Raw genomic sequence first — 14637 nt, 5'->3', positions numbered from 1 at the left:
TATATATATATATAATTTGGTGTGTTATTGCTGTTAGTAGCTGGGAAAGTCTTTGAAGGGTAAACACACCCCAATTCCTAAGGTACAATGAAAGTACAATAAACCAGACACACACAATTCAGATAAAAACTGTTACACACTTAAACTCAATATCTTATTTAAACCAAAAAAAACAAACACACTCTCTTTCTTACTCTGTTCTGTTCTGTTTGCAGCCACAACACCTTCTTATGGATTTTTGGTCTTCTTCTTTGTCTATGGATGATGAATTTCAAAAGCTTGTTACTAGAATGAATCCTCCAAGGTAAACAATTCTCTTAATTCTTAAACATGGTATTGTTGTTTTCATTATCATTAACATTGTTATAGAAATGTAATGTTTATGAGAATATGAGTTGTGTTATTCATATGGTGTTGCTTTGTTGCAGAGTTACTGTGGATAACAATTCAAGTAGAACAACCACTTTGATAAAGGTTCCAAATTGTTAAAAAATTGAACTTTCTTTGAGTTATATTTACTCAATTCAAAAGGGTTCTTTTGTAATAGAAATTGAACTTTGTTTGGGTTATATTTTACTCATTTTTCAAAAGGGTGTTTTTTTTTGTAATAGAAATTGAACTTTGTTTGGATAATATCTCACTCATTTTTCAAAAGGGTACTTTTTTGTAATAGAAATTGAACTTTGTTTGGCTTAAATTTTACTCATTTTTCAAAAGGGTGCTTTTGTAATAGAATTTTTCATTTGAATTATAGGTTGATAGTGCAAATAAGCGTGGAAGTTTATTGGAAGTGATTCAAGTTCTGACTGATATGAATTTGATTATAAGAAGAGCTTACATTTCCTCTGATGGAGGATGGTTCATGGATGGTAAATTCTGAATTCTCTATGTTCATAAGTTTAAACAATATTGCATTGCTAAAATATTTTTCACCTAATCTTATTTTTCTTTTTCTCATTACCTAGTTTTTCATGTTACTGATCAAAATGGGAAGAAATTTCTTCAAGAAGATGTAGCAGAAAGGATTCAACAGGTAGATCTGAAAAACTAATCTGATACCAATTTTACTTTGAACAAATTTTATGCTTATATGTTTATTCTCTCTGGGTTCTTATTTCCTAGTTAATTTTACAGTGGGATAAAGAAAGTGTAATTGACTTTTTGCCATTTTTTAAAAATATTTTTTGACCCTAATAACAAATCCAAAAATTTGCTAGATATTTTCTATGCCCATGATATCAAATTTTATGGTAGTATAATGTCTTTATTCTGCTCAATTTTTTGGATTATCAGATTATAGTTGTGTGAAATCATTATCTTTTGAATGAATATGTAATTGCACGGTCGGAAATATTAATAACCAAGTCTTAATCTCATTAGTTGAGTATAAATAGTGTAAGATCCGGTCTAATATCTTTCTTTGTAACAAATTAAATCGACGACTACATTGAAAAGTAAGTAACCAGACAAAACAAGAAGAATTAGTTTGGTTTCAAACATGAATCTGCAGTTTTTCTATTACATGTCATTGTTCTGTTTTGTGGAGCTATGTGAATCAATCTAGCTACTGATATTCTTTCTTGCTTGTATCAGTCACTAGGTTCAAGAGGCCGTAGTTTTCAGTCGTTGAGAAGATCTGTTGAAGTCCAAGCTGCTGCCGAACATACTACCATCGAATTAACCGGAAAAGATAGGCCAGGCTTGCTTTCGGAGGTTTTTGCAGTCCTAACAGACCTTAAATGCAATGTGATAGCAGCCGAAGTTTGGACTCACAATTCAAGAATGGCATCGGTTGTTTACATTGCGGATGAGGCTACTGGACTATCAATCGACAATCTCGACCGCCTTGCTAAGATTAAGCAGCTTCTACTATTTGTCCTGAATGGAGACATAGACAACAGGAGTGCCAACACTGCTGTTTCTGTTGATTCTACTCACAAGGAAAGGAGGCTGCATCAAATGATGTACGCCGATCGCGATTATGACATATACGATGCGGATAACGGGTCAGCAATTAACAAGAACAAGATCTATGTAACTGTTGATGATTGTGCAGATAAAGGATACACTGTTGTGAACTTGAGATGTCCAGATAGACCAAAATTAATATTTGATACTGTTTGCACAATCACAGACATGCAATATGTTGTATACCATGGAACTGTAAATGCTGAAGGAACAGAAGCATATCAGGTTTGTTCCTTGAATTCACATCCAATTAGTATATACACATCATACCAACTTAGCCTTGATAATTCTCATAATCGATTTTTTTTGTCCTTCTACCGAGGGTATCCTCACACCTTTTGAGTAAGGAACTGATCCCTTTCGGAGTACTTTACTGCTTCTCCCAACAAGTATCGCTCCCAAGAATCGAACTCTCGACCTTTTGGTCTTTCTGGGGATCTAGTGGGCTCTTACGCTAGGACAGAGATCACATTTCCTGAACGGTGTCTTATTCCTTGTCCCGAGCCAATCAGAATGTTTTTGTTTTTAAAAAATTTCTTTTACTCATGTGGCAATATGTCATTAGCTTGGGACAGAGAACGAGACACCATTGAGACAGGTGATTCCTATCCCTTATACTACTAGACTAGCGTCTTCTTGGTTCCCTTACTTAATTACATGTCTTGCTATATATCTAAACAATGGTTTTTGACACAAAAAATGGTTTATGACATAGGAAAAAGGCTTTTGTTGTTGATTACATCATGATACTTTCACTTTAGGGTACAATTAAACTTCACTAATAACATGTTTTTTGACTTGTGAAACAGGAATACTATATAAGACATGTGGATGGATGTCCTATAAATTCTCAAGCAGAAAGACAAAGAGTAATTAACTGCTTAGAAGCTGCTGTTAGGAGAAGAAGTTCTGAGGTACTAAACATCATTTGGATGCTAATTTTCCCTATTTCTTGCCATATATAAGTCATACTATCAGGCCCAAAGGTCAAAAACTCGATTTCTGGGAGTGACACTTGGTGGAAGGGGATACCCTTGTTTGTACCAAAAGGGTATTAGTTCCTTACTCATACGGTGAAATGATACCCTTGATAGTAGGGCTGACAATAAACTGAACCAACTCGGTATTCGTTCGAAACTCGATTCGTTATTTAGTTCGATAAATTTGGTTCATGAACCAAACTTGAGCTGGAAATTGAGCTCGTTAAATAAACAAACCAAACTTGAGTTGAATACAGTTCGACTCATTATGTTCATGAGTTGGCTCCATATATATATATATAATATATATATGAATTAATTTTTATATTTATTGTTATTATATATATAAACATGCTTATATTTATATGTATAAAAAAATTTGTAGTATTTTTTAAAAATTAATTTACTATTTAAGTTGTCCAAATGAACCATTAGAACTGAGCCGAACAGTTCGCGAACTTTAACCAAACCAAACTCGAGCTAAAAAAATAACTCATATCAAACTCGAGTCGAGTTTCGAGCCGAACCAATCCTTATCGAGCTGAACTCTGGTTTGACTCGGTTTGGCTCGTTTCCAGTCCTAGTTGATAGTACAAAAAACGATCCACCCTTACCATTAGGCCAAAGGGTATAGTTATTAGTTCATGAAACAATTGATATAAATTGCAAATGAAATCCCTCTCCAAATTCTAGTACATGTATATTATCAAATTCAATATACAAACACATTGTGACATGCCAAAGAAGTACTCTATTAGTATATTTGCATGCTCAAATAATATATCCATTCATCATCAAACTAAAAGTATTACATTCTACATTTGATGCAGGGCATACAGTTAGAACTCTGTGGTGAAGACAGGGTAGGCCTTCTATCCAATATAACTCGCATTTTTAGAGAAAATGGTCTTTCGGTTAATCGCGCTGAGATTGCAACAAGAGGGTCGAAAGCGATGGATGTTTTCTATGTAACTGATCCATCCGGAATGCCGGTTACAAGTGAAACAATTGAGGCAGTTCGAAAAGAGATAGGCATGATCACAATGCATGTGAAAGGAAATGTATGCTCGAAATCTCAATCACATGAGACCGGACCGTTCTGTTTGCGTAATCTGTTTCGATCAAGATCGGCGAAACTTCTTTATAACTTGGGTCTGATGAAGTCTTGTCCTTGGATCTAGTGTATTTCCATAACTTGGAGCTTTTCTATGATGTTCTTTGTACATGCTAGTTTAGTTTTTTCCAAGTGAGAACCAACAAATCTTAGACTTCAATCTAGTGTATTTCATAACTTCATAGCTTTCCATTATGTTGTTTCTTATGTACTACCAAGTTTGTGTATGGTTGCCCCTCCCAACAAGTATCGCTCACAGGAATCGAACCATTGACCATTTGTCATTCTAGGATCTTGTGGGGCCTTACGCCACTAGACCAACGCCTTGTTGGTGCTTCTCGTTACGTTGTTTGTAAATAATAGTTTAGTTTTTCTAGTTGAACAAATCATGAACTTGAATCTAGTGTATTTCCATAATTTGAAGCTTTCTATGATGTTGTTTTGTAAATAGTAGTTTAGTTTTTCAAAGCTAGCACAAACAAAACTTGATTAGGGATAATTGAGATGCACATCTGTTATCCCACAAATTGTGTCACTGTATGTACCACAAACTTATTATTGATCAGAAAAATAATTAATTATTAATTTTTTAACTTAAAAATATTTTTTCAACCAATCATAAGCTTATGGTACATACAATGACACAATTTGTGGAAGAACAGACTGATAATTGTCCTACATAATTACCATGGTTTCCAAGTTATTAGGGTAGTTAAGACTTAAGGAGTTGGAAATTTGGGGTGATATCTTGATAATTGAAAGGAAAAATAGTGAACTTCTATATATTTTATTTCCTTTATATTAAAAATTATACATTTTACCAAATTTAGTTATTCTTATTCCAAATTAGATGTGAAAATCAACTTCACTTTAAAGACCATATAGATAGGAAAACACACAAGAAAATAAATAATACATTTGGAGAAACATATCTTGAAAAGTAAGCTAAGAAAATCTCCGATAGATAACAACAATTTTATTCTTATTTGGATCTCACATATTATTTTATAATTTTTTACAACTCCTCATGAAATAAGAATAATATCTACTTTTTCATATAATAGCAAACATCATTCTTATTCTTGTTTGGGTCCTACAACGTCTGCTTTTTTCCCACATATCTACCTCTCTCCTCACTTTCCATTGGTTAAGAACAACCAAGAATTGTTCTTATTTAAGAACAAAAAGTAAAAAATAAGAACGACACAGTAAAAAATAAAATAAAAATATTTTTATTTTATAAAGAACAATATTAAGACCAATTACTGTGGTTACTTTACCTCTCAAACAAACACTATGATGATTTTAAAACTTTATTGTTGATTATCAAATATTTATACATATCATGAGGATAAAAATTGTATCTTCATATATACAACAATAATTTTTTACATTTTTACTCCATCATTTATATACAAAATTTCATGTATAGTTGATAATCTATTTATACAAAAGGTCATGTGTATATTAAGTATTTAGATGCTTGAATTCTAACCCGCACTATAAAAAATGTTACTTAAAATTTTAATTTAAAAGGGAAAAAAACAATAATCGAAACACTTAAATATTTAAATGTTAAAAGTGTTTGACAACAAAACATTATTAAAGAAAATACTTTGTAACAACAATTACTTTTTATTTTTTATTAGGATGCAAAGTTCTCGGAAACAACTAGTAAATTTTATGCTAGTACTTAGATTAAAGGGAATGTTTTGATACAAGAATAAAATTGTTACTTATTCACATAATAATAATATGTTTAAATCTTGAAAATAACTCTTAATCATTATATCCTACATAATTTGATAGATATATAAAGGGATATAACATATCATCTATTTTATAAAGGGATAGATTAATTGGATTGCTCAAAAAAGTTATTCAATATATTTTTTCTGGATGTTAAGTCAATCCTAATTGGTTTACTTGAAAATGATAGATAATATATTTAAATGAATTTATTTTAAACCAGAAACGTAATTAAAATTATTAGTTCTGAAACTATGTAATAATTTCTTTTATCTTATATCAACCTTTTAGTTAATTGAGTTTCAATCGCAATATGTTTACTACACAAGAATCGATGATGTCTGAGAAGAATAGATGTATGCAACCTTACCCTATAAAAAAAGAAATTGTTTCTAAGATTTGAATTCGTAACAATCATTGAACAACAACCTTACCGTCAAGCTCACCCTCTACCCGTTAATTAAGCGTAATGCAACTTTAGAAGTATTCTAAGTGCTGAATTATAAGAATGATGGGTTAGAAAAGATTCCAAGAAAAGGTAGCCATTTTTAATTATGCACATTATTTGCAGAAATCATTAAATAATGTAAAATTCCCATGAGTGTAATATTTATACATTTTAGTGTAAAGACTTATAAATAATCATTGTATCATTCATTTGTATTAATTATACTTAAGTGTAAGTTAATGATGATCAAATTTCAACGATGAATGACATAATGATAATGTAAAAAACTCTTATACCGTGAATGTATATATATTTTTCTCAATTCTAATACACTTTAACTAAAATAATTTCATTCAACTCATAGTGGAAACTAAACTAGAAATAAATGGAGAGATAAATGATGAAAAATAAAAATATAGTTAAAAAAATAAAATACAAATGTGTATAAAAATTGAAAAAGATTGAAAATAACTTTAAAAATGTGTAAAATGAACTCTATCTATATTTTATGAAATTCATATATCTTATAAACAATTTAAATATCATAGTTGTGACTAATAAAATAAACTAACTCCAATCATACACATCAGCTTATCTTCATAATAAATAAAAAAAGAATCCATTATTTTTTTGTTTCTCACATGTATCATTGTAATAGAGACAATCATGTCCAAACTGAGAACATTTATAAGTACATGATGCTAACTCTCCAACATATATTTTTTTATAAGACTCAAACCTAAAACATTACTCAAAGAAAATCAAATATATATTACTTGAATCGACATAATTGGTACATAATCTATTATTTGTTTAAGGAGGAAATTTGTTTGTTATTTCCAATGCATATTCCACAAAGACAATTCACCCTAAAGAATGGTTAAGTCAGTACGGTTCCGCCGCATGATTCAGGAAATGGTGCCACCATACTTTGTCACTGCTTTAGGTGAACATCCACTTCTCCCGAAAAACTAAATGATATATCCTCTTACTTATCTTTCTATATCGGCAAGAAAGAAAATAATATATGTAAAATGTGATACTTTATTTATTAATAATTAGATTATAAATAATACGGATAACTTTTTTATAGGTATGAAAATATAGTATTACTCCGAACATAAATCTTCTGTATATACTATTTAATGTATATTTGTTATCAATAAGAAATAATCAATTTAATTATTAGTTATTGGTATCAAAATAATATAATAATAAATATAGAAGATTTCTATGGGATACCGAATCCACTTACCACTATATTATTATCTATTAATTTTTTTACACGTTAATTGTCAACGTAAAATATCATACAATCTTCATTTTCAACATTCACTACTATATAGTAATATATTTGAAACAATATCTTATGCCATAAATCATTGTTTGACTTACCAAATGTTTTTACGAGAGTATAATTTATATATATTTTCGTTATAAAATTTATACAATTACCATCAATACATTATTCATTATTTATTTATATTACTTTTTTAAAAAATTATGATGAATTTATAAAAATATCAGTGCATATATTTTTTTCGGTCGATACGATCTCAATCTTCTTTTATCACATAATCCCAAGTCTGCAACCAGCTGCTTTCTGCTTGCATGCTGTCTGTTATATTTGCAATGTCATTGGGCATAGTAATGCATATCCTTTCTATATTAAACTATTAATTTATTGAACTATTTGTAAATTTTCTTATATAAAGTAGCTTTTTGTTACTTTCTGTTGTGCTAAAGTTAAGAAGTTTTAAGATAATATATTGCATTAAAAAGGTAAATATATATTATTTTTATTTATATTAATCTATCATTCAGGATCTAATGATTTCACTTTTGAGTTCCTTAAGCTTAAAACAAATGATAACAAATCCTATAAATGTAAGCAATATTTGTTTACTATTTTAGCAACAAAATATGATTGTTGAATCATGATAAGTTGAATAAAGTATTGTGATACATGTTAGTCAATTCAACTCATGTTCACTAATTAATTTGGTCATAAATTCATAATTATATCTCTATATGTAAACATGTAGCAAAATTTCAAATTAGCAAATATTGAAATTTAAAATCTATATTTCATATTTCATTCATGCAAATATCAAATACAAGTATCAAAACATAAATAAATAACTGGAATTCACAAATCATTTACAAAATATATTACAAGAAATTCATATAGAAGAGTCAAAGTTGACTCATATTAACTATGAGTCAACATTGCATAATTCTTCAACATGTGTTTTCTCTTCAATTGTTTTATTAAACAAAATCACATCATTTGTGGTTTTAGTTTTAAAATTTTTATATGCATAAAACTATACAATTTAGTGAATTTCACTAAAATTGGACAATATTTACAAATATTAATGCATGAGTAATTGCCACAAGCATGTGGATGTTCCCAACTCGGATAGATATGTCTGTAATGCGAGAATACACGTGGGGAACCCAAAAAACATAAGAATGGTTCACCAATTTTCCAATATTATTGAAATCCTGATAAGTTGGATGTTTGACTCGGGACATTAAATTTTTAAAATTGGGATTTGGGAATGGAGAAAATGCAAAATGAAAAGCACAAACATGAACAAAAGAGGAGAAAAGAAAGATACATTCTCCTTCAAATTCTTGTACACCATTAGAAAACTAATATATGTGTCAAAAAGTTGGTAGTTTGTTTATTGATTATTTATATACAAATTGACTTATATCACTTTTTTATGGTGTAGGAGGATTTAAAGACTATTTTTTATATTACTAAAGGTTCCCTTCATCTTTTTTGGTAAGAAATTAATTTATTTTGGGATTCGTGTTGCCCCTCCCAACATGGTCGACATCTATTGTACCACAAGAGTGTGTCACTTTAAAATTTAATAATAAAATATATTTTTTCTGATTAATCAAAGAAATGACACATGAAGTGAGACATTTTTTGAGACAGAAGATATGTTTCTCCCCGACAAGTGTCACTCCACACATGTCCTTAATCTAACACAAGTTTGAGTTAATTTATTTTGTTTTGAAAATTAGAAGTTATCCGGTTATCAATATTGTGAAAAAAATTGTTTGTGTAAAAAAATAGAATAATCTAAATTGCTTGTGTAAAAAAAAATTGTTTATGTAAATAGTTTGAATAAAACGCCAATTATTTATTGTCACTTTTATTTGTCTTTGTCCTTTCATTCCTACAATTGGACAAACATCCCAGAACAGGTAGCCACCCTGCACAGCTCACAATTCTGCTTCTTGTCACTTTTTTGCTTTGTACAATCACTTTTTTGTTTTAGCTTTTTCACTCTTTGACAAATATGTATGCAACTTATTATAGGTGTAGGTAACAACCATATGCATGGAGTGTAGGAACAACAAAAGGATCTTCTTTAGTAATAGAGAGAAATAATATCTTATTTCTTCTTTTATTTTTTGGGGTAAAAATATTATTTTATTGTATTAAACAAAAAAAAGTTATTGACTTGTTTTTAAATGTTTCTTTGTTGTCATTTTAAAGATTTTAATACATTTTTCTTGTTGAGATTATCAAATGATATTTGGTATACCAACTATGTCATTATTCTAAATGTGTTCTCTCTCATTAATTAACATTCCTATATTTGATTCATGTTTGGTTGACATAAAACACGAGTCAATATAGATGGTGAATTTGACTCAATGATAATATTATTGTGTTTAATGATGATAAGTTAACAAGTTCAAATCGAGAAAACAGTTTTTCTATTCGGAAGTCAGGCTATATATATCTATCTTCCTCATATCTATCCCAGTAAATGGGACACTCGTATACTATCGTCATCAAACATTATTGTGAAAAATGTTGCATGCATTATTATAACCGAATAGGGTTCACCTGTCCCTAATAGTGTTTCATTCTCTGTCGACACGAGACACTACTCGGGACAGGTGATATATGTCCATTGAGACGAATTCCAAAGCACACTAGCTAGAGACATAATCTGATAATAGACAACAATCAATCTCCTGAATCTGAAACAACAACAAGACACGCGTTTCGACAGCAACAGACAAAGCACCCTTAGGGTCCCCCCCCCCCTATGTTGTATCCTTATCCTTCTCCCACATTTCCTACTTCCTAGTACCCTTATAAAATGTTCCATTCTCTTCACTATTTTCACAACAACATCACTAACTTAACACATTTTCATTTGTTCTCATCCTTTTTCTTCAATGAATCAAGAAACAATGATGCATTACCAAATGGATCCATCATCATGGAGCTACTGCATGAGGGTTATGAACATGGAAGACCAAATGGAAAGAGTAATAAGGTTAGCTTCTAAAAGTGCTGTGGTAATATTCAGCATTAGTAGTTGTTGCATGTGCCATGCAATGAAGACACTGTTTTGTGGCATGGGTGTTAACCCTAATGTGGTGGAGTTAGATGAAGATCCAAAGGGAAAAGAAATGGAGAAAGCATTGATGAGGTTGGTTGGAAACTCAACTTCTGTTCCTGTAGTGTTCATTGGAGGGAAGCTAGTTGGAACTATGGATAGGGTTTTGGCTTCTCATATCAATGGAACACTTGTTCCACTTCTCAAAGATGCTGGTGCTTTGTGGCTTTAGTCCAATCATTATCATGTATTGTATAACCGTTATTCTCAATAAATGTTACTCTTATAAATCGAATATTTGACATTTTAATGTGTTCTATCTAATTTATTATTTATTGACTTTGGTGCATTAAAAAATATCATTAGATTTGAAGTTGTGATAGTTTTATTAGTTGGGACTTAGCTTTTGTTTTAACAAAGATTGTTTGTCTATGGAATCCAACAATATCCATACAAATAAGACAAATAATTTTAGTAGGGGAATGAAGCTCTAACAAAAGTACTCTTTCCTTAAATTTCACAATTATGATAGTATCTTTGGTACGAATGATACTCATCTCCAGTAATGGAGAGACAAGTGATGACAAAAAACAAAGAAAATGTGATGGAGAATTAAACATATGACATTTTGCAAACTATCTAAACCATAAAGTCCTCCATTAGATGAAAGATTACTTTGAACTAACAAATTATGTAATTAGTTTTTCTTTATATTTATAAGGTTGGTGAAATCTGTGTTGCTCCTTGTTATTACTGCTACAAAACAAATTCATGTCATGGGTGGTATATTATTATATCATATGCTTTTCCATCAATGCCTAAGATCCATTTTGTTTGCTTATTGTGTTGGTAGAAGGGAAATAGAAGACTCATCTCAAAAGTATAATAGTGCAATCATGTCCTAATGGGTCTAGTTACTAATATGTATTTGTTTTTTTTGTACTACCAAGAGTATCTCCTTACTTTTTTTTTGAGTAAAAGGAACTAATCCCTTTTGGGATGTATGACTGTCTCTTCTAATAAATGTCGCTCAACTTTTGAGTCTTCACCTTTAGGTCATCTTAAGATCTAGCAGGGTTTTATACTAGACTAACACTTTATTGGTGATATGTATTTATTCTATATGATCGATTGTAGTACATGTTGAAACCTCTCAGTATATATATATAAGGGAAAATCTTAATAAAATTAAGGTATAAAAAAACAGTGACTCTTTAACTTTTATAAATACTATCTGCAATGAAAATATCACTATAATTATATAAATATTAATGTTTAGTAATGTCCACAATGATTCATATCCTGAGAAACACAAACCAGAACCTGATTTATTTAAGAGAGTTCTTTTTAATTGTTAAGTTTTATCACACAAGCCAAAAAATATTTTGTTTACATGGATACACTTTTAGATCGATTTAGCCGATTCCAGCTAATGAGACAAAGACTTGGTTGTTGTTATTGGATGCAACTTTTATACATCTGGTTTAAAATTAAACTTCATCTCCACTCCAATTATTCTTCAACTTTGGACCCAATGGTCCTTCCTCTCCCAACACTTCACTTGGTAAACCATTCACAATCTTTTCAAACATTCTCTTAAGCTTCCCAGGTAACATCTTCTCCACTTTCTTCAACTCATAATCTATATTATAATCAATTTTTGGACCCCATTCCTTGTAATAATTCAACCAAGGTGGTTCAATAACTTCAGATTCCAAATACTCAACACATACCAATTCAAATGATGCTCCCATATCCATAACCATATTACTCTTAGCACTATCATTCCTTATACCTATTCCATTTCTCCCTTGTAGGTCAAGTCCTGCATGAGGGTAACATGCATGGCCATGCATGGAAGAATAAACCATAGGTTTGTTGCTACCACCTTGGAACTCAAGTTCAGAAGCTTCAACCCATGCACCTTTACTATGTTGTGAGAAATATACCTTACATAGTTCTCCATTGAAGTTGCTTACCCTTAATGTTACATGCTCCCAATCTCCAACATGTTCACCTATCTTACCCAAACTAAGATTTATGAACTCTACTTTTGCTCTTGCAGGTCCATTATAGGGATAGAATACCCACATGGCTATGTCTGTGAAGGTTCCTCCAAGCATTGGCTTTACATGTATGTAGGATTTAGAGCTTGGTAAATCTCCTTTCTTGACCCTATCTTTGTTGGTTTCATCTGCAGGTAGGTCAAGCCAATAAGCACCATCATTGTTGCCACCTTGAGGTAGGTTAATGCCATTTGGTTCAATTGGTATAGGTTTTGATTCTTCACCTTTCTTGTATAGTAGTGCACCATTGGAGAAAAACCAATTGGTTGAGGAAGGAAGATATTGTTCATTAGGGTGCAAGTACATAGATGGAGAGTAAGCTTTTATTATTGCCTCAACTTGTTGGAGATTAGGCATTGATTTTGAGTTGGAATTGGTGTTTTTCAAACATGCAATAGATATAGGGTTAGTTGTCACACTATTTTGTGCAACAAATGTGCCTACACTAACACTTGGAGCTTGAGTTCCCTTGTTGGTGGGTCTTACTTCATAGATATTGAAACCATTGGGGTCATTGCTCTTTCCTTGTCCCCAAATCCATGAATATGTCTCGCACTGGTCAGTTAAGTCTGATCTGACACACCTGATTAAGGCATTCAAATATCATCAAAGAGATGAGTCAAATATCTAATATATAAAAGAAAAGGCGGCTAAGTGCACGAGACTCTCACTTAGTGAAATCTCGGAAGGCTAGATATATACAGCCCTTAACCTCGCAAGTGAAGAGGCTGTTTTCAGGATTTAAACCCACAACCTGATGTAAATATGTAGTATATATGTAAATATTTTTGTAATATATTTTCTCAAGGGACCTCGACCTGATTCTGTCAAGGGAAGGCTTATCTTGTGTGGTGGTGACAACATGTCCTACAGTTTTATAGCCATAAGGTGCTATTGGTAACCAAAAATAGGCATGGCTATCTTGGTTAATCGTCATAGATTCAGTGCTCCAAACAAGTGTGTAATCAATTGGTTTATTCAAAGTACCATTGATAGTACTTGAAGACACATCTTTTGCCACAAGAACCCTTCCAAAAAGAGGCTTGTTATTGGGTTGGCTATAACTACCCAACATGCAGAATCCTTGTGGAATTGTTGTTGGTTCAAATATTGTAGCACCTTGATTATCAACACCACCTTGATATGTGGCCCAAACTTTGTTGAAAGTTGAGATTTGAAACACTTGTAGCTCACCCAAATCAATGATTCCACTTGCAAAACCATCACCTTCATGAAACAGTTCAAGACCAGCAAAAGTTAAAAAAAAGTTTATAGAAATATCATATTTTCATAAGTTGTTATTGTATATGTTGATTAACGTGACTCAGAAGTTGTTATTTTCATATTCATCAAGCAATAAAGGATGTAGGAACATTTATGTGATGCTCATTATTCTATTCAAGTAGGAGTTGTTTCTTTTCTGCATCAGTTTTTATTTTACGATGTATAAATAATTTGCTTATTTGATGAATGAAAGTGAGTCTTCTACAAAACACATTTCATTTCTGCACTTTTGTTTTCTACGTAACGAAAAGTATAAACTCGTAAAAAGTTCCTAATCCTATGATCACTACAAATAATGACAACAAGGAGGAGAGAAAATGATGATCACAAAATCAATACCTGAAGGCCAAATAGGAGTTGCAACAGGAAGCTTGAAAATGGTTTCAATGGGAAGAGCTTGCTTTTTGTTTAAGATATTATCTACACAACATTTGGTATGAGAATTACCCATTGTTGAGTTTTGCAAAGAATATTTGATTGTAAATGTATTGAGAAAATGGGTATTAAATATAGACATAGGATGTTCCAAGGATTTGTTGTACAAGGAAGCTAATTTGACAACATAGGATAAGCTTGTAAACAATGTTCAACTTCACTTGTACACCAAGCTTTTCATTAATCAACATGCTTTTCTTGTTTACCTTACATT

The 14637-nt window shown here is 31.1% G+C and overlaps 3 protein-coding genes across 3 annotated transcripts; 2 read left to right on the top strand and 1 right to left on the bottom strand.

The window, feature by feature from the left end:
- Positions 121 to 4502, top strand: LOC109356971 (ACT domain-containing protein ACR4-like). The gene is made up of 7 exons (XM_019600636.1): positions 121 to 304; positions 429 to 474; positions 755 to 869; positions 966 to 1033; positions 1594 to 2193; positions 2778 to 2882; positions 3779 to 4502. Exons 1-7 carry the CDS (start codon positions 231 to 233, stop codon positions 4127 to 4129), a joined length of 1359 nt encoding a protein of 452 aa, XP_019456181.1. The 5' UTR covers positions 121 to 230; the 3' UTR covers positions 4130 to 4502.
- LOC109356972 (glutaredoxin-C1-like) lies at positions 10475 to 10886 on the top strand. Its single transcript, XM_019600637.1, has one exon. The coding sequence runs from the start codon at positions 10475 to 10477 to the stop codon at positions 10868 to 10870; it is 396 nt and encodes a 131-aa protein (XP_019456182.1). The 3' UTR covers positions 10871 to 10886.
- LOC109356970 lies at positions 11966 to 14637 on the bottom strand. The gene is made up of 4 exons (XM_019600635.1): positions 14328 to 14637; positions 13523 to 13931; positions 12107 to 13287; positions 11966 to 12040 (listed from the first exon to the last, which is right to left on the bottom strand). Exons 1-3 carry the CDS (start codon positions 14503 to 14505, stop codon positions 12129 to 12131), a joined length of 1746 nt encoding a protein of 581 aa, XP_019456180.1. The 5' UTR covers positions 14506 to 14637; the 3' UTR covers positions 11966 to 12040; positions 12107 to 12128.

The sequence above is a fragment of the Lupinus angustifolius genome, chromosome LG09 (genome assembly GCF_001865875.1).
Source record: "Lupinus angustifolius cultivar Tanjil chromosome LG09, LupAngTanjil_v1.0, whole genome shotgun sequence".
Classification (NCBI taxonomy): Eukaryota; Viridiplantae; Streptophyta; class Magnoliopsida; order Fabales; family Fabaceae; genus Lupinus; species Lupinus angustifolius.
This window is presented reverse-complemented; position numbering and strand designations above follow the sequence as displayed.